This window comes from Gekko japonicus, unplaced genomic scaffold (genome assembly GCF_001447785.1).
Source record: "Gekko japonicus isolate JY-2015 unplaced genomic scaffold, Gekko_japonicus_V1.1 scaffold14, whole genome shotgun sequence".
Taxonomy (NCBI): Eukaryota; Metazoa; Chordata; class Lepidosauria; order Squamata; family Gekkonidae; genus Gekko; species Gekko japonicus.
Window position 1 is genome coordinate 2973517 of NW_015176452.1, and position 25306 is coordinate 2998822.

Here is a 25306-nt window from a genome sequence, read left to right on the forward strand (position 1 = left end):
GGATGAAGGAAAGGTTTGAGAATTAGATGGCTTGGCTAGCAGAGTGAATGCTGTGTTTAAAATAGGTTCAGAGAACATATGGGTGCGTTTATCACTAGCATTAAGGTGGAAAACTAGATTATAGCTGACCATTGTGGGATTAATTACCTAATAGCACTCCCTGCCTCAGTGCTACCATCACAGTTGGATTTCCAGGTAGCTGGAACTGCGCCGATATTCCTTGTCCAAGGAGCCGCAGGGCATACATGTTTATATTGGGTCTTATATAATATTATCCCTCAGCAGTTTAATGGAAAATGTGTCTCCCTGGGCTGACAGGAGGCAGGATTAAAGTCTACTTCCTCTCAATGGAGGTGGCTTCTTTGCAAGGCCAGACCGTTTCGTGCTGCTGAGGAGGCAAATGTTTGCTTGAGCTGCTTCTCAGTCCAGAACATAAGAACCCAACCCTGCTTTCTTTAGTCAGATTAATTCAAAACAGTGAATAGATTAAATTATCATTGGGGGCCATTATCCTGAGGATAGTCTCATTGGTGCCATAAAACAACACAGTTCCTTCAGTGGGAGGGAGTGTTACACAAATGCTCCCATAGAGCAAGAAGTGTTGGAGGGCAACCATCTGAGATCCATCTTCTTCCTAGCCATCAGGTCTTCTCCTTATGGAGGTTGAAAATACTCTAAAGCAAGAAGAGTAGATTTTATACCCTGCTTTTATCTCCCTTAGAGTCTCAAAGCAGCTTACAATTGCCTTCCCTTCCTCTCCCCACAACAGACAATTTGTGAAGTGGGTGGGGCTGAGGGAGTTCTGAGAGAATTGTGACTGGCCCCAGGTCACCCAGCAGGCTTCATGTGGAGGAGTAGGGAATCAAACCCAGTTCTCTGGATTAGAGTCCATCCCTCTTAACCACTACACCACACCGACTCCTTGGCTCCCACTCACATACTGATTGCTATCATTGAAATAGTATGGGTTACACATACTATGGTTATACATTCCATTTTTCCTCATGTTTACTGTACCTCATGGGATTCAACTCTTCATGGTCATGGAATTATGGTAGATAACTCAGGTAAATTAGAAAGGAAATGGGGAAACTGTCTAGATCTGAAAGCAAAGAACCTGGGCAGCATTTACAGGCCATGTTCTTTGCACTGGCGGCTATGGAGGTGTTGAGTACAGCATGGCCATGGGAATTCTCCAATTACTGTGACCCCCTGACTGCTACAATAAATCAAAAGAGAGAACTACCAGCATGATGTCTACAAACAAGCCAAGAAAGTGGTCTCCATACCTGTGAGAGCTACCAATGAAACAGGCTTACCTTCCCATGTTCCTATCTTTCATGACCAAAGACAACCCATTTTTCACATGTCACAGTAATTATTTTGTTCATCATTTGTAGTTTCTTGTTAAATCAGTTCAAGTATGTAGAATGCTGACTGTCTATGTGATGAAGAAGAAAGGCAGTACTGTTCTGTTTTGTCATAATTAAATTGTATTGCCTTTGTGGTTGTGAATAAAACAAAAGAAGTCCCCAAAGCCAGGTAGAAGGAGAAATGGAAAGAAAATCTGTGGTTAGACACAGACTATATGCTGACGATACAGAAAGGCGTGCACTTCTGAGCAGCAATTCACCACTGCCTCTTCTGCTGTGGTGCTGGGATTGTCAGGGTCAGATTTTCATTCCTCAAAGAGCAGGCAGTCACCTGGGGCAGCAAAATAATGAGCAGCTGCTTATTGTTAGGAGAAGGCACTGGATATATTGAATAGGGAGACCTAAGGCAATTGACCTAAGGCAGCAATCCTCCCCTGTCCCATGGGTCCATTCTGGAAACTGTAATATGACAAAGCATAATGGAAACAGATCATTTGTCAGTATTATGGCATTAGGGGTGTGTACCTGTCAGTTTTCCCAGAAGAGGCAGATGTCTGCTCTTTAGGTTCTCACCTCTTGCGGCAAGCTAATGAAATCGAATGAACCTGGAATAGGTGGCTTCGTTTTTGCATTCATCTCGATCTCTGGCCTAATAAATTGAACTGCAGTTGGTCATTGGCAAAACATGTCTTGCTTGTCCTAAGGCCTGCCTGCATCCTGGAGTGCTAGCACAACGGCAGCTGTTTTAGCAACAATAGTAGTAGCAATTTGCCCACTTAAAGCCCACCCTAAAATATGAGCTCTGCTGCACAAGTAGGGCCCACATAGTCCTGGGGAAGAATTTGCTCTGCAAATGTGACAGCCAGTTTGGTGTAGTGGTTAAGTGCAAGGACTCTGATCTGGGTTTGACTCCCCACTCCTCCACTTGCAGCTGCTGGATGACCTTGGGCAAACCATAGTTCTGTCAGAGCTGTTTTCTCAAGGACAGTTCTGGAAAGAGCTCTCTCAGCCCCACTTACCTTACAGGGTGTCTGTTGTGGGGAGGGGAAGGGAAAGGAGTTTGTAAGACGCTCTGAGACTCCGAGTGAAGGGCGGGATATAAATCCAATCTCTTCTTCTTCCTTAATCCATAATCTATGCAAAGTGTTTGTGAACTGCATGTTAAAAAACCCAACTCATTCTGAAGAAATAAAAGGTTTTGTGGAAATTCCCTTAACTTGAAGAAGAACTGCAGTCTTCCATAGAGCTTAACTTTGAGCACCTCCTTGGCTGGAGAAAGTCCTAGGTCTAATCCTCGGCATTTCCAGAAAAAAGATTTCAGGTAGCAAGTGTTAGGAAACACCTTTGTCCTGCCTGAGGCACTGCAAGGTCACTGCCCGTCAGAACAGGCAGTACTGAGCTAGACAGAGCTATATTCTCTCTTGGCGTAAGGCAGCTTCATATGAGCCCAATAATACATCATTATTAATGTAGTGCCATGAGTGTGCATGGTACTTTACAGAGTATAAGGCAGCAGGTCTGGCCCCACTGGTGAACCTCCTGATGGCACTGGTATTTCTGGCCACTGTGTGACACAGAGTGTTGGACTGGATGGGCCTTTGGCCTGATCCAACATTGGCGTCTCTTATGTTCTTATGTCTCTGCTTCAAGACATTTACAGTGTAAAATCTGACAAAAGGAAGATAGCATAGGGTGAGAAGGGAAGAGGGGTCAGGGACACTGTAATTGCTCATCACATGTGTTTAGACTTTGCTTTAGCAGGAAAGAGGGCTAAAGAGTTGAGCCAAAGACTTTGATGGAAAGATTGGTTTCAAGGCAGGGATCTGAGACGTGCAAGGCAATTTTAGGCATACAAAGTGGTTAGAAAGAAATGGGAGGCTGGAAGACTTCGGATGGCTTGAGGGTGGTAGAGTTGAGTGAGGTACACAGGAAATAGTGGCTTGGGAAATTAGACCAGAAGAATAAAGAACAGCAAGGTTTTGGCGAGCTTTGAAAGCAAGACCAAGAATTGAGACTGTCTGGAAGAGGATTGAATGAAGTATAATAGCAATGAGAAGATAAAATGATGTGTGGGGGAGAGAGATCAGTGTGGGTAGTTTCCATGGTACCATTCAAAATAGTCAACGTCATCATGATTGGAGCACGGTGAATGAGATTTTTATACAGAAACAATAGTTACCACGTTTGTGGAATAACACTGGTGTATAAGGTGTGGGAATATTCTGCAGACACATAGGCCCAAGCCAGACAAAAGATAGTGCCCCCTTCAGGGCAGTTACACCCTTCTAAGACTACTGAATTCAATAGGTTTAGAAGGGCATAACTCTATTACAGTGGCACTGTAAATCCTACTTAGATTAATGGGAACTGTAACTCTCCTTGACTGGATTTGGACCACAGACTGTGCTCATTAAATACAATATTTTTACTTCTGATTCTGCTTGGGTAGTTTATCTTGTGTGTATACTAACATGCTCATTTACAGAAGCATACTGTTTTGCTTTCCCAATATGTACATTTTACAACTATCACTACTAGATAATAGATTCAGGTGGGTAGGTCTGAAGCAACACTACAAAGTTTGAGTCCAGTGGCGTCTTTAAGACCATCAAAGTTTAATTGGACAAGGATCTGGAAAACCCAGGTTCAGATGCGCTCTCTGCCATGGAAGCTTGCTAGGTGACCTTGGGCCAGACACACATTCTCACCCTAACTTACCTCGCAGGGTACAATGTAAGTTGCTTTGGGTCCCCATTGGGGAGAAAGGATGGATATGAATAAAATAAATAAAATAGATACTACTGTATGCCAAGCAGATACTTTGCTACTGAGCAACTCTCCCTCCCTGCTATTGAAAATACCATTTGTTCCATACACAAGTTGCAACACTATCTTAAACTGCATTGAACTGAACTGAAGACTAAGATCTGCGGAGCATGTATATTTCTCCCCTTCCTCCTCCCATCTCCTCGGGTCCCAGCCAGGAGCTTTTAATGAGGCAGCAAGCTGGAGCCCTTCTTCCTGCAGGTATCTTGCAGCAGCCATTAATTTATCCTTGTTCCTGTGCAAGGAGCTCTTGCTAGCCATTAGCAGAAGCCAGATGGTGCTTTCATACTAATGAGATTTCGCATTTTAGAAGAACAGATAGCAACCTCTGATTCTACAGGTATTTTCTTTGAAGCCTGGTCAGTCAAAGCACCAAGGACATGATTTAAATTCTTGCCTCTGCTGTACATTTTTACCCGTGATATATAATGCCTTTAAAAATGGATACTTTCATTAAAAATTGACATGACATCTGGTATATATTACTTGCATTACAGCATTTTGTTACAGCTGATGAGTGAATATCCCTGAATAGCCCCAAACTATCACTTTCTGCCTATTGGTTTGTTTTCTCGCTGCACAGATTCTGCTTTTGCAACACTGCAAGGAAAAGCTCATCTCCTACCTCTCCCATCAAGCAATTTCAATAATTTGCAGTGTAGCAAGGCAATTTCTCATATTTATGAACCAGTCAAATCACTGGAGAACTACCCCTTGGAGAGATCAAAGAAAACACACACATAGAAACCCAAGGTCATTTTAAGGATTTATTTAATCTGCTAACATTCACTCTTGACTTAGACAAAAACAGTTAACGACTGTTCCTTTACTTTGTTTATCCATTTCTGTAGCTGTTGTTGAGAAAAGAATAACTCCCTTGTCCTTAAACACCTTAAAAAGAAGCTATAAATAAATATATAAAGCTTTAACTGTTACTTGGTGCAACGTAGACATTGCTTTTATTTCCTGCAGCAGACATGCAGACCTTCAGATTAAGTCCACTGGAAAACAACTGTTGGGATACTCTCAGCTACTTTCAATAATAAGAACCTTTTAGAGTTCAAGTGGGCAAGAAAGAGAGAGTGGGTATTTATTTAGAGGTCAGATGGAGAACTCAGTTCCTTGGCAAATAATCACACAAGGAAAGGAAGGGATCCCAATGTATGAATTGTTCATGGGTTTCCTGATATTTCTTGTACAGCAGTGGAAAAGCAAGGAGTACATGAACAAAGCAAGCAATGATGACATATCTCATTAGATTCCAAGAAGTATAGGTGGCAAATCTTGGAGACTTCTGAAATTACCTGGTGATTGACACAAGTAGGAAATGTCACAGTGAGTGTTTTTTTTAAAAGCACTTTTAAAATCAGTTAAAAGAGGCAATAAAAATAAGTTAAAACATTCCAATATGTACAAAACAAACCATCCTCTGAAAATAAGTTTAACATAATCATTTTTCATAGCTCAGCTCTCAGATTCAGCCTGTGAAAGGGACACCTGAGAAAGGGGAAGGGAGCTGTGGAGCAAAAAGTGGAGGTGGGGGAAGCTCACTTGCATATTATGCTCTTCAGATTTCATTGAAACCAAATATATTGACTGGGGAAGAAGCAAAATTTTACTAACCATTGCCTATGAACAAAACCCAATTATTTCCTATAGATCAGGTAACTCGATGCATGGACACATGCGGTCATGTCCCAAATGACAGTGGTTGTGTTGGCTAACTGTTCTGTGCTTTTTAAAGTGGCCCAGCTCAGACTTTGTTCTGGCCATTAAAACCAGTGAATTCATTCCTACTAGTTGTATCATTTAATAAAAATGGGTACTATGTATAAGTGGCTGAAGAGCCACTGATGGTGCAAAACAATAGAAATTACCTGCATGAAGATTGCTTGTAGTGCTGCCATTGGTTTGTCACCCAGATAACTACAGAGGACTGAATGGTTCAAAAACATTTAAGGCTTTATAGGGCCATTACTCTTAAATACTAGATCAGGATCACCTCGTCAGAACAACCCTGAAACCATGTTCATCTAACAGGTGAGAAAAAGGATGGCCTTATTACAATTAAGGCGCTTCTGCAACGGAGCACCACACATTACTTGTTTGAGTCTTTAGCATTAAGCTGAAAGTTCAGAAGTCCCCAAAAAGAAGGTCTGATGTAACATAAACCCATCTCAGCCTGACATTGCACTGTGCAATGTGTGACTTTCCCCCCGTTTGCCATTCAAGCAACTGAGGGATCACTGTGGGCGAAAGAAGACCCATGTCTGTGTGCAACACAAGTGTCAGGTGTGGCAAGTGCACCTGGTCTCTTGAAAAAGCCCTTTGCAGAGGCACCTTTAATGTCCTTGTTTATTAAATCGCCAGTAAGCAACCAGCCTAAAAGCAGAGTGTGCACATATTTCAGTTGACAAGAGAAATGCCCCGGTTAAGTTAGGCTTAAATAGTATTGTTGGCATTTTTGCTTCTTTGTGCCTTTCTAAAACCAGATAACCTTGTGTTGGCAAGTCTCATAGAGTGTTGGAAGAATAAGCTTAAGGCAGAGACACCACTCCCATGAAGTGGCTCTGTTATGACTAGTTGACGAAAGGGTATACACTTTCTAGAGATACTTACTATGTTTTGAATATTACATTTCCTTGTGGGTGAGGAGGGTTGAAAATCTATGCTCAGATTCAAGGAGGGAGCAAGAGCTTTGGTCTACCAGGCTCCATAATGATTTGATGTTGCATGCTCAGTTGCTTTCCTTGTTGCGTAGGTGGATTGCTCCAAAAGGAGGGCAGAGTGAGAACTGGTCTGTTGGTTTGGTGACGGATGCTGTGATATGGATGGAGAACACTGGAATTTTCAATCCAAGCCATTGTCACCACCATTATCATAAAAAGGGGGAAGGTTTGGAGAACTGGACAGAATCTTCATAGCTAAATTCCTTCACATGCATAGCCCTGTTCTATGTCTTGGTCACATAAAAATGCAACAAAGGGCAAAGGTATATGCAGTGCCCTCAAACCCCTGCATTCTCTGCCTATTCACATGGAATGAAGCATTTAACAATATTCAGTGGAGTCAGGTGGAGGAGATACTGCGAAAACTAACTGGCACAAATAACTTGAAGCTGGTGCCACATGACACTGGAAAGAACTTCAGACTTCTAATTTTGTTGCTGTCTCCTACTGATTAGTCTGTGCAATCCACGCAGGGAGTCTGCCAGCCCTCATGCTGACTGCAGCTACTTGGCAGGGCCAGGACAGGTGGCACAGTGACTGTAGCACACAAGCAGCAAACACCTTGCATGCAAGTCAATACTTTTGCAAATATACTTCCAGCCACCCTTTCATCGTGAGTATTACCAGTGCTGGGAAAAGCTGCTGTCATCCTCATTAAGCATTTCTACTCGCCCCAAAGCATTACTAATTATAGCTTTTTTGGAACCGTCCTGCAGCCACAGCAGACTGATGGCATAATTATTCAAGTTGTAATGAAAAATGGTTTGCTAGGCTGAGGTCCAATCTGTCTGTCTCCTTGGTTTCGTCAGAGCACTTTCATTGGCCTCAGCATGCCCTACCTACAGACAGCATCCACTGAAAACAACTTCTCCGCTTCCTTCACTACTGCCTGGCAGGCAGTACTACAAAATCCTCCACTGTCTAAAAGAACAATGCTATAGGTAGTATTCCCAGGAGATAGAGAGAAAAATTGCTGTCAGCAATGGCATGAAGTCACGCCTCTTTAGGAATCACCAGAAATCTAATCTGGTGTTCCACCAAACAGCAGTTCATATAAATTACAATGAACTATATTCATACTATGTTAGTGTCCCTAAAATTCCTATAGAGGCAGGAAATTTGGCATCATAGCAAAAACTTAAACACACTGCTCCTTCTCTGCCCTGGTATTAATTAAGGTGAGGGCTCAGCCAATTTGTTTTGTTTTCTGTTGTAGTTTCTTTGCTTTTTGGCCATCTCCTGGGTTTGTTTAGTACAATCTAGATGTTGTAATTCAAACAATTCTGAAATGTCATCTAGTAAATCTCTTTGTTTAATGGGCAAGGATTAATGTTCTTGATTTACATATATGAAAAATCAGGAAGGTGACCATTCGCCAGAATTGGGAACTGAAACAGGGATACACCCCGTTCACTCCCCTCAACTACAGGTAATGAATTTTCAGCACAAAACATCACACACCCACTCCCTTTCCTTTGGCAAATTTCAGTAAGGTTGATAACCATATTCAGTAGTTTTATTTCCTTAGCTTGTTGTTATAACATTATTATACAAAGAAAATGTTGGAGAAAGCCTACAACTAATGTTCCGGGAGGTTCCTATAGGCAGGCCCATTAAGATATATTCAGGTTTTTGTGGAAGTTAAATTTAGATACAAAGAACAATACCATACATTTTGTCTTTGATCATGTAGCTCAATATGCAGAAGCAAATTTTGGCCCTTGGAACTTGGCATGAATTGTACAAAGGATAACACAGCAGGCTTTCCACTCTGCGCACTATGAATATGGACAAGCTGCGTTTTTGTATTATAGATCCCTAATTTTGAATGCACAGTAGAAAGCCACTGGGTAAAGCTACATGTACTGCATAAAGAACAGTTACCTCTTATAGCTGACATACATTTTGTAAAGAATTTGTTAAAAACATCTTTTTAAAAAAGGTTTCCTTTAGTTATAGAAATGCACAGGTGTTCTAGACATTAGCCAACTGCCATTATTTCCAAATTTAGGATTTTAAACATGCAGCCCCCTCCCCCCATAATAATAAAACAATAATTCTAGGTTGAGATGGGTTTTCCTTGCCCAAACCTCAAGTGAATATATATGGCCAGCTGTGTACACTCAGAGAACAGGAAGGCCTTCTTCACAGAAGCACTAACAAGCCAAGACAAGGTATAGCACTAGCACTGATTGACAGGTCGATCTGGTCAAGTACTTAAGACCCTGTGTAACTTTCAATGTGGGGGTAGTTAGGGGCCCTTGGGTATTTGGCTTCATCACATAAGCACTTCATTAAATGGGTATGTTTTTCAAGAACTCCATGCCTTTACTGAACTTTTCTTTCTATATGATCCAAGGCCTTTTAACTGCCTGCCTGGGGGAGAATGACTAAAAAGATAAAGCTACGTAGATGGACGTTGGATAAACTTGGGCATCACCTTCTGTACTGTCATTTCTCTGGTTTGCAGTGAGCCCTCATCTGGAAATAAAGCTGGTGGGTCAGCTCATTCAGACGACCGCCAATATATCCAATTCACCTTCTCGGGATAGGTAGTCACGAGCAACAGAGGTAATGGACACAATTTGTTTTTGCATTATTCAGACCAACTCACAGATGTGCATAGAAAAGAAACAAGACCAGCTTTTTAAATGGGAAAAGCTCTGAACAAAAGACGTATGGTGTTCAACAAAGGAATACAGTGGTTTTAAAAAGGATGGTAAAATCAAAGCCTGGAGCTGAGACTCAGTCAAGATTTCATCTTCCAGTGCAGCTGCTTTGTTCAAAATGAAAAGTCAAGGCAAAATTTGTCTATCCTGTGAAAAAATGATATGCAGTGCTGTCTCATAAGTTCAGGAAAACAGCAGTTATCACGCATATAGACAATGGATGTAATCTAGCAAAAATCAGTTACATCTAAGTCCTTTTGAAATCAATGGAGCCAAAGTGCCCAGTCGAATGCTTATGTCAAGCCATGTATGGGGACTTAAATGGGCCTATCTTTATTGCACTAACTGATGTTTATGATAAAATATGTCATCTTAAATAAGGAGTATTCTGAATGTTCAATATCTGTTTCTAATTAGAGAAATACCCTAACTGGAGCAAAGGATATTTTTAGGCATAAGCATGCTCCAGCATGAGAACAATCGACCCTGTGACGATGCATTTGTATGAAACATCATAGTCCAAGCGGACCATCTCCTCTTAAATGCAAAGGACTGATGCACACACAAATCATCTTTAGAAAAGGAATCACATGAATATATGCTAATATCACCTATAATTTGTTTGTAGGATTTACTAAGCTTTCGGACATCTGTCTATAAAGCAAAGGTTAAGGATATTTGTTCACAAATTCTCCACTTGTGTTGGTAACGCAGTGTGTATGAGTGAGTGTGGGTCTATGCATGCAATTCACCAGTACAACATATCCAAGCCTCTGTGCCTGATATGCAATCCAGGTCTATTTGCTTGAATGCTTCTCATCCTCTGCTTTTTTTCCTTTTCCTTTCTTTTTCTTTGTGTTGATTATACGCAGTTCTTTTTGACCATTGTTTCCATTTGAGGCCAAGTAGCTGTACCTGGGGCAAAGTCACTGTCGGCAGATTCACCACCATTATAATGACCTTAAGAATCGAAAACCTCACATGAACAAGGTAAAAACATTCAGACTTTGGAAGATCAACTTGAAGGAGAATAGTGGTTACAAAGTTACCATCCATGACCTCTAGATTTGACTATGAGGAAATGAAATTACACTGTATTTGACCTCGGAGCTGAGGGCCAATCTTTGTGCCTCTGAGCTTTCTAGTATCGACTCTTTAATTTTTTTTTTTATTTTATTTTATTAAGAACCCCATTGGTCTTATAAGAAATAGTAAAAAGACCCTTTGTTTAAAGAAGCATTCTACCTTCTGTTTTACAGACTGTTCTTAAATAAAGTTTTTAATTCCATGTTCTTTTATTATGGAAACCTTAACATCTTGTTCTTAGTAAAAAAATTATGTCAAGGTTACCACTTTTCTATAATATGGCTCATGTAGTCCTCTGTAGGTAAGCGTCCTTGTTCCTCCGTCTCTTCCTTGGGAAGCGCCTCATTAGACCGGTGAAGAAGCCTCTCTTCCCGATTCTTTATCCTCTGCTCCATCCTCTCCAGCTGCCGCTTGTACTGGTATCGTTGTTGGAAGAGGTCCTTTGCATAGTCATATAGCTGCATGTCCAAGTCATTAAGCTCCTCAATCCTTCGTATGGTATTGTTGTCCACCTCCACTCCACCTGCCCTTGTGCTGTTGTACTGCATGAACGGCCTGATGAATTTCAGATTGAAAGTTCTCTCAAATAAGTACTGTGTTTTTCTCTGGAACTCTGTCAAGCCAAAAAAGGCCATGTCTTTAAGATTCTTCTTGGCACTCTCCAACAGTATCTGTGCTCGCTTGTTTTCTGGTATGAAGGACATATTATAGCAGCCCACCAAACTCAGATCAGCCAACATCCTCACTTGACGGTTGTTGGCTAAGTTATATGGGCAGTCCATGAACTCCTGAAGGGTACAGCCTGACCAGTCTGTGCCTTCATAGCATGATGGTAGCTCTTCAGGGGTTGGTGTCCGACCGTCACACATGTGCAGGGATGTTTTCCAGGTAGCACCTCGCTGCACATGTCTCCATTCACTGAGGTAACGGGACACAGGATCTCTCAACAGAGTGATGTAATAAAATTTCCTGTAAGAAAGAGAAAAGTATTTAAATATTCTATACATCATAGAAGAATTATTTGGCTGCTGGGGAATACTGAATATGTAAGATGAGCAAGTTAACAATCAATATTTAAATACTGTCAATATTTGCCTCCTTTTTCTCATAAGACTCTTTTCTGAGACATCTTTTATCTAGCAAAAAGACTACAGAAAACTTTTTCTTAAAAAAAAAATTCAGCCATGCTTTGCAATATCACATTCTAGTAAGGTCCGAATAAATCAAATGACCCACTCCCCTCTGAATTCTCTTTGGGCTTAGGGATCAATTGGCTTTCCACAGTACCATACACTTTAGGATTTAGTCAAGGTGATTGGTTCTATGGCATGGGCTGTATATTACTGAAATAATTTACAGGACACCCAGATGCAATTGCAGAAATAGAGATGTGAAGGCCTGGAAAAAAACCCGGAAAAATTCAGAAAAAAAACAGGTTTTTTTCAGTTTTTTTCCTGAAGCCTTTTTTGTCCCCCCCCCCCACGGGAAAATTGGAAAAATTGAAAAAAGAAAAGAAACTGATTATGGAACGTTTTATTTTAACAAGATGAATAGAATATTTTAAGACAAGCTGTTCAAATATTTTCCAAATGTTTCTAAAAAATATGTATGGTATCAGATTAATCTAATTTCTGTGCACTGAGGACAAGCAAGTCCTAGGTTACAACCTGAATTCCAATGCAAGAACAAGATGCATTTCTTCCTTTAGGAGGTGCTATTGTCACAAGAAAAGAAAAAGGTTTCGTTTTTGTATGTGGGTGGGTATACTGGCACTCAGGCTTCACTAGGCCTCAAAGCATTGGAAGAAAATACAGAGCAACAAAAAGGACCTGAAAGTATATACTTAATTTCAAAAGGTAAGAGTTTTCATTTATCTGATTCCAGAAAACTGAATCATTTAGCTACATTAGTTTATCTTTATAACCTTTGTGTAAATAATAATTTAGTTACTACTAATCTGATTCTTTACTTGCCCCCACCCACCCACAATAATTGTTTCGATACACTATATTTTTAAAATGCTATTTATTTATTTATTTATTTATTTATTGTACTTATACCCCGCCCTCCCCCGTGGGCTCAGGGCGGCTTACAGAGGCAAGAACACTTGCCATGGTAAAACAATCATATACATAACAATTTAAAACATATACTACATATTAAAATCTTAAATTAGATCTTAAAATAAACAAAGTGCTCAGTGCCATTCATACTCAAAAGGTGGCGGATCATCTGTCCAAAGTCCCAAGGAGACGGCAGAAGGATTGTTCCATAATAGATGTTTCATCGGGACCTCAGGGCGGTGGTAGTATAGTAGGGGCGGCGGCTCCTACTCGAAAGCCTGGCGGAAGAGCTCCGTCTTGCAGGCCCTGCGGAACTGCATCAGATCCTGCAGGGCCCTGATCTCCTCCGGGAGCTCATTCCACCAGTTAGGAGCCGCCACCGAAAAAGCCCTGGTCCTCGTGGCGGCTAGTTTGACCTCCTTAGGGCCCGGGCTAGTTAGTACATTTTGGGCCCCTGACCGTAGTGCTCTTGGGGGAACATACGGGGAAAGGCGGTCCCTCAGGTAGGCTGGACCCTGGCCATATAGGGCTTTATAGGTAGCGACCAGCACTTTGAAGTGAATCCGGTACGCTATTGGCAACCAGTGCAGCGCTTTCAGCGCAGGCCACACATGGTCCCTTCTAGAGAGACCAATTAACAGCCTGGCCGCAGCATTCTACACCAGTTGCAGCTTCCGGATTTGCGACAGAGGCAGCCCCATGTAGAGAGCGTTGCAGTAGTCTAGCCTCGAGGTGACCGTCACGTGGATCACTGTGGCCAGGTCATCACGGTCAAGGTAGGGGACCAACTGCCGTGCCCGCCTAAGATGGAAAAAGGCGGACTTGACAGTGGCTGCCACCTGGGCCTCCATCGTTAGAGTGGAGTCCAGGAGCACCCCCAAACTCCGGACCCCAGAAGCTGGCACCAAAGGTACCCCATCGAAGGTCGGAAGAGGGAGCCCCAACCCGACTCAGGCCCAGGACCTCCGTCTTCATCGGGTTTAGTTTCAATCGGCTCAGCCGGAGCCAACCAGCCACAGCTTCTAATGCCCGATGAAGGTCATCGGGACTCGAGTTCGACCAGCCACCCAGCATCAGATAGAGCTGGGTGTCATCTGCATACTGATGACACCCAAGCCCATAACTCCGGGCAATCTGGGCAAGGGGGCGCATATAGATATTAAATAGTATCGGGGACAACACTGCTCCCTGTGGCACCCCACACTCAAGGGGATACCTACGGGAGCGCCGGTCCCCGAGAACCACCCTAGTTGTGATAATTTCATGCCAAGTAAAATTGTCCACAGTCATATTTTATGTCCCTAAAGTAAAAGAATGACTTTCAATCTGGAAGAAAAAAAAGAAGTGCTAATGTAGCATTTCCTCCCAATTTTTCCGAAAATTTCCATTTTTCCCTGGAAAAAAACCCCAGAAAAATATTGGGGTTTTTTCCAAGCTTCAAAATTTCCAGAAATTTTACATCTCTATGCAGAACTGCTGACTAGATGGGACCTAATCTAAACCAACCTACTCTCGGATTACCATATGACAATAAAAATTCTTTACAAATTATTTAATCCAGGTTAGGGTTAGTCCAACTGACAAAAGAACAAAATGGCTCATGGTGCACTAAAGTGCATGCATAACAAGGAGTATACTAGTCAGAAGGCACAATTTTTCTCCTTCTCTCTCTCTGTCTCTGTCTCACTCACTCACTCACTCACACACTCACACATACACTTTTATTATGTTTAAGGTTTTTATATCCTGCCTTTCCAATAAAATGTTCAAGGAAGTCAATAATTATAGAATAAAAATACAACAAAACAATAATATATTTGGTCCCTCATGCATTAAATAAAAACAGTAGAAAAATAATTAAAACAACTCTAAAGACCCTATCAAAAGCAGCAATTACTGCAATAAACCACAAGAGCCTATATAAAACATAGTATTGAAACACAGCACTAACTAAATTCTCAGAGAAATTTGCAGTGCACTCATGTAGATGGCCCTTTCCCACCTTCATTCTATTTAGTATGTGCACCTGAGGGAAGCACCTGAAAAAGAGAGATTTACAGGACTATATGGCAGCACATAGTGTTTTAGATACTCTGGTTGTGTGACAGACAGAAGGCTGTCCTGCTCCTGAAGGGTTAATATACAATTCTTGCCTCAATGATCTACACATTCCACTTGTGCACCACAAAACCTACCTCACAGCAGCGAACCCAAAGCCTATACACTCACTACCTTTAGAATACCTGGTATCTGAGGGGAAAGTTTATAGTTTAAAATAAACCTGGTTCCCCCCAAATCATAGGAGGATGTGTGTGTCCCCTCAGTTGATAGAAACAGCTTGTCAGACTGGTCCCAAACCATTTTTGGTTATGAAGGCTAAAAACAGCACCTTGAATTGTTCTCAGAAAGCTGGACCAAGCAATACTCCCCCCCCCCAAAAGCTGTGAACCTGGTATTTCAAAAGAAGTGCTATCCCGTCTAGAACATGTCCTCACCTGGATAGCCCAGGCAAGCCCAATCTCAGATCTCGAAAGCTAAGCAGGGTCAACTCTGGCAACTACTTGGATGGGAGACCTCCTTGGAATACCAGCAGTTGGGAGGAGGGAGCAGGCTTTATTCAGCCACCTCTCTGGATATTCTACAGGCCCCTAGTAGGGTTCAGTCACCAGAGGTTTGTGCACCATGATTTCCAGGTGCGCGCGCGCACACACACATATGTATTTGCTGTGTGGTGATGCACTGAGTCATTTTCGACATCTGTTCCTTGAGGTTACTCATCTGGTTCAGTAGAGGGCGCATGGATTCTGCCAAAGTCTTTGCCAGCTCATTGGTTCCTTCCGGTTTGGGGCTCTCCATTAGTTTCAGTTTCAAAAGTTTCTCTTTCTCCGTCCTCTTCCCCACCATCTTTCTCGATTGTTTGAAAAATATTTTGAAAGTCTCTGAATATGCGCTCAAATGCCTGAACTCGCCTTGGTGAGTATTTCCTAACAGTTGTACATGCTTTCTCTTCTGCTCCCCCCCCTCGATTCGCTCAAAAGTTCATGCGGTTAGGAGTCGTCCCTCCCCCGCCCGCCTCAATTTCCGTTTTTCAACATGGGGTAGGGAGCTTTCTTTTCTCTTTAACCGTTGTTTCGCTCAGTCCGACTCACATTCATATCTGGTCTTCCGACCTAGCTTTGCTTCGTTTCGCCCGCTCGATCTCCTACGCTTGCCCCGGTTGGCATCACTAGATCCCATTCGGGCACTGTGCAGGAAGGACCATTGTGACAGAGGAGCGCCTCAATTCACCCACAACACACAGGCGAAGAGGCGACTCCTCGAAAGTCCCCTGGCTAGGAGCCTTCCACCAGGCTTCCTGGGGGTGGTGGTAACGGGCCAGCGCTCCCCCTCCTTCCCGCCGTGCACAGACCGCATCCCCAGGAGGTCCGGGAGATGCGTCTGCCCAGCGTGCCGCCATCAACCAGAAGTCCCTCCCCATCCATTCTTCATTGGAACATCCAACTTGCAAGACAGATAAGTATTGCCCATCATCACCCCCACCTGCCAATGCAATTGTGCTTATTTTAATACTGTATTTCTAAGGAACTTGATTGAATGTGTGAGTGCATCAGTATTGTTTGTATGAAATTTATATTCTTTAAGTAAAAGACATTTATTTTAACAACAACAGCTTCGAATCCTTCTCTGGTAACCCTTGGTGGGAACAGGACCTTGGTATAGTTGGCAAGGACCCATTTATAAATTGCCAATTGCTGTAAATAAAGCAATTCGGCTTACAGTGATAAAAAATCTGTCTTTATACGCATTACATTTTAGATGTTAGCCCTATGCAAGTGTTTAAAAATTCAGCTTTCTAGAACCTAATGTCTATTTTTTCAATAAATGGGTATATATTTTTTTCTATCTCAGATGGTGCTACTAACTCCTGTTCTTCCTAGTACTCAATACTTAAGTGATGGGAAAGCTCTGCCATTCATCAACCTACACACACACACCACTGAATTGTACTTTAAAAAGTGACTCTAAATATGAGGATCAGATGTGTTCCAAATAGGCACTGTAGGCCAGAGTGATTAGAAAGACCAAGGAATGCCCCCCCCCCGGCTTTTTCAATAGGGCAGGAGCTGAATTATTTCCCCTAAGACAGTAGTCTGGCATAGCTAAAAATAACGCTTGAAAATGTAAGAAGAAAAAAGCAAGAATACTTGAGCAAATATTGCACTATTTGGAAAGGAGTCCGTGGAGGATCACATACACATGTTTTTCATACAGTGTTTCCGTGGTGTAAGTAGAAAATACAAAAAACCTAAAAAAATCACCTCAGTTCACCATTTAAAATGAGATGTTTGTCATACGATGAATGAGGATAAAATGGAGAAGAGGAGGACAATGAAAGCTGCTTTGGGTTTACATTGGGGAGATAGGAAGGGCATAACAGAAGTAAGTAAAGAAGTAAATAAATGCAACATCAAATAAGGATCCGCATATGTGTATGTTATATCACATACAGTAACACCTCAAACAGAACTTCCATTTTCTTCAGGTGATTTCACACAGAACACTTTTCAGTAAAGGCAATTCACACATTAAACTGGGTATATAAGATATCCAGGTATATACAGCTACATGTAACAAAGCCTTCAAATATCCAGATTAAAAACCATCTCTGCTTTCCTTTGGACAGGCATGTAATATTTTTCTAACAGTTCCAATCTCGTATTTTTTGATACAAGTCAGCAATTTAATTTAAAAGGGCATCAAAAGCACTGGCTAGAAGATCAAACTGGAAACAATGCTTACATCCTCACTTCCTAATCATTTACAAGTGGCCTCAATGCAACCCCCCCATTAAGTCATTGAGGAAAATATCATGTAATTTAATGACACTGGAGTAGGGTCAAAGTGTGCGTATTCCACCTTCTGGTTTTGTGAGCAAAGCAAGTAAGAATGTCTGCTACTCAGTCTTTCACCAAGCCAAAGATGTCACACCGTCAAATAAGGAAACATTTATAGAGGAGGGTAGCAGAGGGAATCATGGTCCCATGCGTTTCTTTTTTATTCATTTTAATAGCAGCCCATAATCATGATTCATCTTCCTTGACCAGGATGCAGGTCTGATTTAAATCATCATGGCTCTAAAACCCCTAATGGACAGGGATAAAATATGACAGCGGAAGGGTACATAGAAAGGATGACGGATGCCAGATGTTCCAGAGACAGGCACAGACTCTAAACCTTTAACCTATTAATTTTAGATGGTGAACTGAGGTAGTTATTATTATTTACATTTTTCTGTATTTTTTTAGTTACAGCACTGAAATTCCAAATTCATTTTGAACTTTTTCTCTTTCACAAGGCAATATTTTCTTATTACTGTGCTACTGCAAAGACTTTGTTTCTCAGTCTTTAATTGTGACTAGTTGACAGTGGATGATAGACAAGACTGTATAAGAATCCAAACTTGGTGCTGGAGAAATCTAAATGGCTAACAAGAAAAAATACATATAGCCCTGACCTGGATAGCCCAGGCAAGCCCAGTCGCATCAGATCTTGGAAGCTAAGCAGGGCTGACCCTGGCAAGTACTTGGAAGGGTGACCTCCAAGGAATACAAGGCCTGGGACTCACAGGCAGGTAATATCAAGCCACTTCTCTGAAAGATCCTAGCCCCACAAGGGGTCGCCAGAAGTCACCATGACTTCCAGGGTCACAAGCGCATGCGCGTGTGCACACATACACACAATACTAACTAAAAAAGTAAGAAAACACACATGTCACACATAAGTGAAAAAAAAATCACTTTCCCTCCTTTAATTTCCGTAACTTGTTCATCTAAAATTTTTGCAATTAATGTGGTGCAAAATGAGTTTTGAGCTAATACTCCCTGAACATTTTCTCCACAAGCACCAACGCCAGGAACTGGCTTAAACACCTGATGTCCTTAGGATTCTACATAACATGCCTGACCAGATATTCGTGAACATATAATCATGACAAATTACCTTGATGATGACACACCCTACTTTACCTGTCACTAAATGGCGAGCTTCTTTTGTGCTAGGAGAAGCAAGCCACAAAGAAAAAAAGGGGATGTGTCTGAGCTGAAACAGATCCATTAAGCCAGCAGCCTTGTTGGCAGACTGTAAAGCTGGGTCTGTCTCTGCTTTGGCCCATAGGTTGGATGGGTTTGTGTGCATTCAAGAAGCATGGCGTTTCTGTCTTTTGGCCCTGCACAAGAACGAAATGGTGTGGATATCTGAGGCTGCAAGAACTTACACAAGAATCACATTTAAGATACATTTGGATGGGGCACCCCAAATACTTTGGCAAGGGCTTACAGTTTGCCTGCTTTCAAAAAGATTTCCAGGCTTTTCCAGTAAAATGTTAAGGGAGCCAAGGACACCAAAGTGTGGAAACAGAAAGGCACTGAACCACTCTGCAATGAAGGAGACACAACAGAGGAAGGCACTACTGAAGTTGCTCATTGTGACCCTGGACATCTGCTGAACAATGTCAGAGAGAACCGGTAGGTCTGGAGCAGCAGCTTAGTGCTATAAGAGCATCCTCTTCCTTTGTTGGAACATTTTGGTATAGAAAGGATATTGTATATGTTGGTTTGGTGGAGCAAAGCGTGCATTCTACACATCTCCATTAAATGCTGCGTTAATACTGAAGTGCTGGAGGCTGTGTGACATCCTCAGATTCCTAGCCTCCACTGGCCAACTGAAATAAACTATTGTGAAATAAGAGACCTTAAAAGCAAACACTTTTTTATTTAGAGAACAAGTTGAGATGTTTTTAAAAGGTGAAAATGGAAAAGTTGGAAACACCTAAATACAAATGCAGCTTTTACAAGTTTTTCAGGAAGTGGAGAGGCTTTTGCTGAAAGATTTGCTGTGGCTACTTGGTTGAGGCAGAGCTTTGCACTGGAGACTGAAAGATAATCAGCTGGGAGTATAAACACCATTAGAAGACACACAATTTCTGCCCACTTCGCTAAGTATAGGAAGATACAGGTAATGGAATATTTTGTTGCCCAGACCCCACTGAACAAAAGCATGATGCAGTGGCAGGAAAAGCCATTACCACTAACCCACTTACTAACCTAGGTAACAAGCAATATTTAAAAGGACAAATCAAGCACTGAGCAAGGGACTCTTGGGTGACTGGAAACAGTAAAAGAGAGCATGAAGCAGCTGTTTGGCAACTACTCCCATACATTTCCTAATACCTCTGTACAAAGCCAGCTTTGAGCCCCAGCTGCCTAAGAGGAAGTGGCAGCAGGAGGCTCCCCTGGCATTTGCCTGGGTCAAGTAGCCACTGGCGTTTGCTCTTTAAGAGGAATGGTGTTTTGCTTCTGTGTGGTTAAAAACATGAGCAGAGAAAGACCTTTGTCAGCCACCACTTTAGATTTATGACCAATTACTTTTCATGGCAATGGGTATAAATAAACCCACAAAGTAGATGCTGCTGAGTGTATCTGTTTCAAAGTGAACTCCCTTTTCATTTGGGATTTGGGCATCATACCCAAACCAAGTTCCCAAATATTCCCAAATACGAGTGGATAGGATTGCAGCCACAGAAGCTAATTCTGACCTGGTTTACTTTGGATCAAAAAAAGGTGTGATACATATCATGTTCTAGAAGACTTTCACAGCTCAGTTGATAAGCTTAACTCTTCTCACAGAACACACAATAACATCCAGCTCCTCTGGCACTTACAAGCTAACATAACTCTTAAAGAATCTTAAGAACAGTTTTTGAAGGTGTACGACACTAAAACTACTGGTTTAGTTGACTTTGAAAGGGGATTAGATAATTTATGGAGCATAGATCCATCAATGGTTATTACTACAGTGACTAAATGGAACCACCACGTTCAGAAGCCGTAACCACCTGGAACAGCAGTGCTGGGGGACAACAGTGCGGAGGCTTTGCCCTCTGTACACTGTTTTTAGACCTACCAGAGTCATCTGGCTGGACATGCACAAAACAGGATGGTAGACTTAGCAGATAGCCAGAAAAAGTTTAGGCCCATTCTAAATATGACAAACTGTTTGGTATTTAATTATGATCCTAGTTACTAGGAACATAATGAAATACCAAACGGTTTGTCATTGTGATTTTTTTTTCCAAATGAGAAATGAGTGGAATGAAAACTGACACACAGAGTATAGAATTATAGAATGTTAGAGTTGGAAGGGATCTTGAAGGTCATCTAGTCCAACCCCCTGCACTTTGCAGAAGCATAGCCAAACGATAGGCCTACAACATACCCGAAAGATGGTCATCCATTATTACTACAGTGACTAAATGGAACCACCACGTCCAGAAGCCGTAACCACCTGGAACAGCAGTGCTGGGGGACAACAGTGCGGAGGCTTTGCCCTCTGTACACTGTTTTTAGACCTACCAGAGTCATCTGGCTGGACATGCACAAAACAGGATGGTAGACTTAGCAGATAGCCAGAAAAAGTTTAGGCCCATTCTAAATATGACAAACTGTTTGGTATTTAATTATGATCCTAGTTACTAGGAACATAATGAAATACCAAACGGTTTGTCATTGTGATTTTTTTTTCCAAATGAGAAATGAGTGGAATGAAAACTGACACACAGAGTATAGAATTATAGAATGTTAGAGTTGGAAGGGATCTTGAAGGTCATCTAGTCCAACCCCCTGCACTTTGCAGAAGCATAGCCAAACGATAGGCCTACAACATACCCGAAAGATGGTCATCCAACCTCCGCTTGAAAATGTCCAGCGAAGGAGCATCCACCACCTCCCGAGGCAGTCTGTTCCACTGCTCAACCACTCTTACAGTTAGGAAGTTTCTCATGATATTTAGCAGGTAACGACTCCCTTGTAATTTCCACCCATTAGATCTAGTCTTGCAATCCGGAGCAAGAGAGAATAGATGCACTCCATCTTTTACATGACAGCCCTTCAAATACTTGAAGACTGCAATCATGTCCCCTCTAAGCCTTCTCTTTCCCAGGCTAAACATACCCAACTCTTTCAGCCTTTCCTCATAAGACTTGGATTCCAATCCTCTCACCATCCTGGTTGCCCTCTTCTGGATATGCTCAAGCTTGTCAACATCCTTCCTAAAATGTGGTGCCCAAAATTGGACACAGTACTCCAGGTGAGGCCTGACCACAGCAGAATAGTGGAACTACCACCTCCCGTGATCTGGACACAATGCTTCTGTTAGTGCACCCTAAGATTGCATTAGTTTTCTTTGCAGTCACATCGCACTGTAAGCTCATGTTTAGCTTGTGATCAACCAGAACACCTAGATCCCTCCCATTCTATACCTGTACCTTTGATTTTTTTGTACCTAAGTGTAAGACTTTGCACTTCTCTTTATTGAAATTCATTTTATTAGTCTCTGCACACTGTTCCAGCCTATCTAGATCATTTTGAATCCTGACTCTGTCTTCTTCAGAATTAGGAATCCCACCCAGTTTCGCGTCATCTGCAGATTTGATAAGCATCCCCTCTATGTCTTCCTCCAGGTCATTTATAAAAACATTGAACAACACCGGGCCCAGGACCAAGCCCTGCGGCACTCCACTCGAGACTTCCCTCTATGTAGACGCAGAGCCATTTACGAGCACTCGTTGGGTATGATTTTTCACCCAACCATGAATCCATCCAACAGTTGCACCATCCAGCCCACACTTAACTAGCTTATCCTCAAAGATATCATGAGAAACTTTGTCAAATGCTTTACTGAAATCTAGATACACTATATCCACAGCATTGCCAGAGTCAACCATTTTAGTAACTCTGTCAAAAATGGAGATAAGGTTGGTCTGGCATGACTTATTCTTGATAAACCCATGCTGGCTACTACCAATTAACTCATTCCATTCAAGGTGCTCACAGACAGAGCATTTGTATAGTAGGATACAGATGTTCTTGCTACATTAATAGGTGTGTCTGACATCCCTTCCTATCTTCTTTTTCTTTTTAGTGCACTTCTTCAATATTTTCTTATATTTGGCTAAGATCCTTCACGATCATAGCTACTCATTTTTGATTTTTAACTATGCAAGATGTTAGGATTCTGGGACAAATTAATCCCAGTGTTGATAACTTCAGAGATTCATGCTTTAATTATTTTAGTGTTTACATTTTAAAAATCAAACTTCCTTATACCACTTAACTTTGGCTTTTGATGAAATTGGGTTCTAAGGGTCATCAGCGGAGTGTAATGAAGTCCTCTTTTCTAATATAGATGACAACTGTTGCTAGATAAGCAATGGATAAGCAATTCTACTTCTCTAGAACATGAGCTCCATGGCAGTATTCATTTGCCTTACCTTATGATTGCAATAATCTTTCTTGCCATTGCTGGCTGTTATATACTTTGCACTGCTGACATGAATTCAGTGAACTACTGTCCCAGTGGTATCTGAGATCTATCTCTCATTGAAATTAGATCTCTCTTCTGGCCAGAAATAGATGAAGGACTGCCTCCACCCATGCCAACAAGTCCAAGATCTCTCTCTGGAGGGGGGGGGGAGGAATTTGGGGGAGGACCTTCTTAGTCACTGACCCCCCCCACTATGAATTGTCCTCCCTCGCTCAGGTGCTGAGAGCTGGCATACCTCTGAGGGAATTCTGGATGTGTCTGAAGACAGGTGTCTTTTCAGGAGGGCTTTTGAGTCTGATTAATTTGATGGCACTGCAGGAGACTGGAGCTAAATATGAAAAAACCCTGCTTTTTCATGCTGTTTTAGTATTTGATTATACTTGGATTTGATTGAATTGTTTGTAAACCATATTGGGGACCATTTGGTTGAAATGTAGTCCACAAGTAAGGTAAGTAAAATAAAAAATGAATACAGAAGCATTTCAACCAAGAGTTGGATAGAGATCCTTCCTACTTCCCCAGAGAAAAGATATTAATAGCTTCCTGCAGAAGAACACTGATGACTTGTTCTGTGCTGGCAGTGGGTGGGGGCAGGTCCCTGCGTAGGTCTGGCTCTATAAGGATAGCTGCTCTCTTTCCCATCTTGCTATATAAAAAAGTTGCAACACTGACCTTTCAGATGTGTCAACTGAACACAGGCCTCGAACTATGAAGTGTAGTCATCAAGAGAACTCAACATTCAGAGGTATTTTAAAGACAGCAGAACTTTTGTTTCGTACACTATTACACTCTTTTGGTAGCCTTCAGCCACAGCCTAATGGTGCTACATGCTCTATCTTGTAGGTACTTCCACTTCAATCCATCACACCTGCCATAGGAGAGGGATCTGCTCTAGAGGATATGCAAACAGATAACCTAAAATCTGCAAGGATGAACTGCCTCAGTGTGATAATGTCTCTGCAGGTTTAAAACACTGATACTTTCAGTCTCCTTTGCTTGTCCTGGGTAAATTAATTAAACAGGACTGTTATCTATATAAGGCTCAGTTTTGTGTAAAGAATTATGAATACTATGCTGGAATATATGGTTGGGAAGAAGACACTGGTATATGCCCAAGTTTAGCTTTGCCACAACCTACGATGCAGCTCTTTGATCCACAATGTTTATTTTTTTCTGGCAATTGCTCATGGTTAATGGGGGGGGGGGAAATCAGTAGGTCTTAATTGGTCCAGACTTCTGCAAAAATATCCCATATTTTGAACAAACAAAGCAAGCCTTCCTGCACAGATCTTTGTCTCACCAAAAAAAGAAAAAAAAGAATGTCAGGTAAACCAATCTGACCAATTTATTGCTCAGCATTGTGGAAGCAATTAAGCAAATTACTGTGCATTTATTGATCATCTCTCTAAGGCTATACCAGCATTAGGCACAGTGTCATTTAATGAGATGTTCACCCAGGAGGTCACCAGTCTGCTAAGGAAAGGAAAACAGGGTTCTGTGCTGGCTCCTGTTACCATACAGGCAGCCTACAGTTCTAACGCAGTTGAACCCTTGCAACTGGAAGAACACATTTAAAATGACAGCAATGAGCATTATTAAAATGTATAACAATGACAGGGGCCAGAGCCATGATAGAACTTTGTCACTGCAGAAGCTTTCAAAATAAAAAAAGCCAGTGTTCAGCTACTTGGAGCCCCTAGATCACTCTTCTCCCACTTCTGTACTGTATCACTTATTTGCTAAGTAGGAAATGGACTCTCACTACAAAGAAGCATCTGTTTGAAAGCTACCTTTCTTAGAAGTCTCCTTCACTCTCTGACGCCACACAATTCGATTTCCATTTTTCTCCTGCAGCCTTACATAACAACATGCCCTCTCTGTTTGAATGTAATTTAATATGTGTATAATGATTGGTAGCAAATAGGTCTAATTTTCCTCAACCTGTTTCCTCTCATATGGTGCTTATTAGGTCTCTTCCTGTTTTTCCGCACACAAAATAGAATCACCAGCCATTTCAGTATTCCCAGTGAAAAGAACAAAAACACAGTTCCTTTGTTTTTTATGTATGCCTGTGCAAAATAAAGACTGCAACACAAATTAGCAAAAAGACAACAAAATTAAGTGCTCTTTTCTGAGATCATGAAACACACACATACACACACAAATACCCCCCCCCCACA

The 25306-nt window shown here is 41.8% G+C and overlaps 1 protein-coding gene across 1 annotated transcript in view; it reads right to left on the reverse strand.

Annotated features, from left to right (window-relative positions):
* Positions 1 to 10943: 10943 nt before the first annotated feature.
* Positions 10944 to 25306, reverse strand: part of HS6ST1 (heparan sulfate 6-O-sulfotransferase 1) — a 263279-nt gene continuing 248916 nt past the window's right edge. The window contains exon 2 of the mRNA XM_015426838.1: positions 10944 to 11652. Coding sequence (XP_015282324.1) covers positions 10944 to 11652 — 709 coding nt within the window. The remainder of the gene's footprint in view (positions 11653 to 25306) is intronic.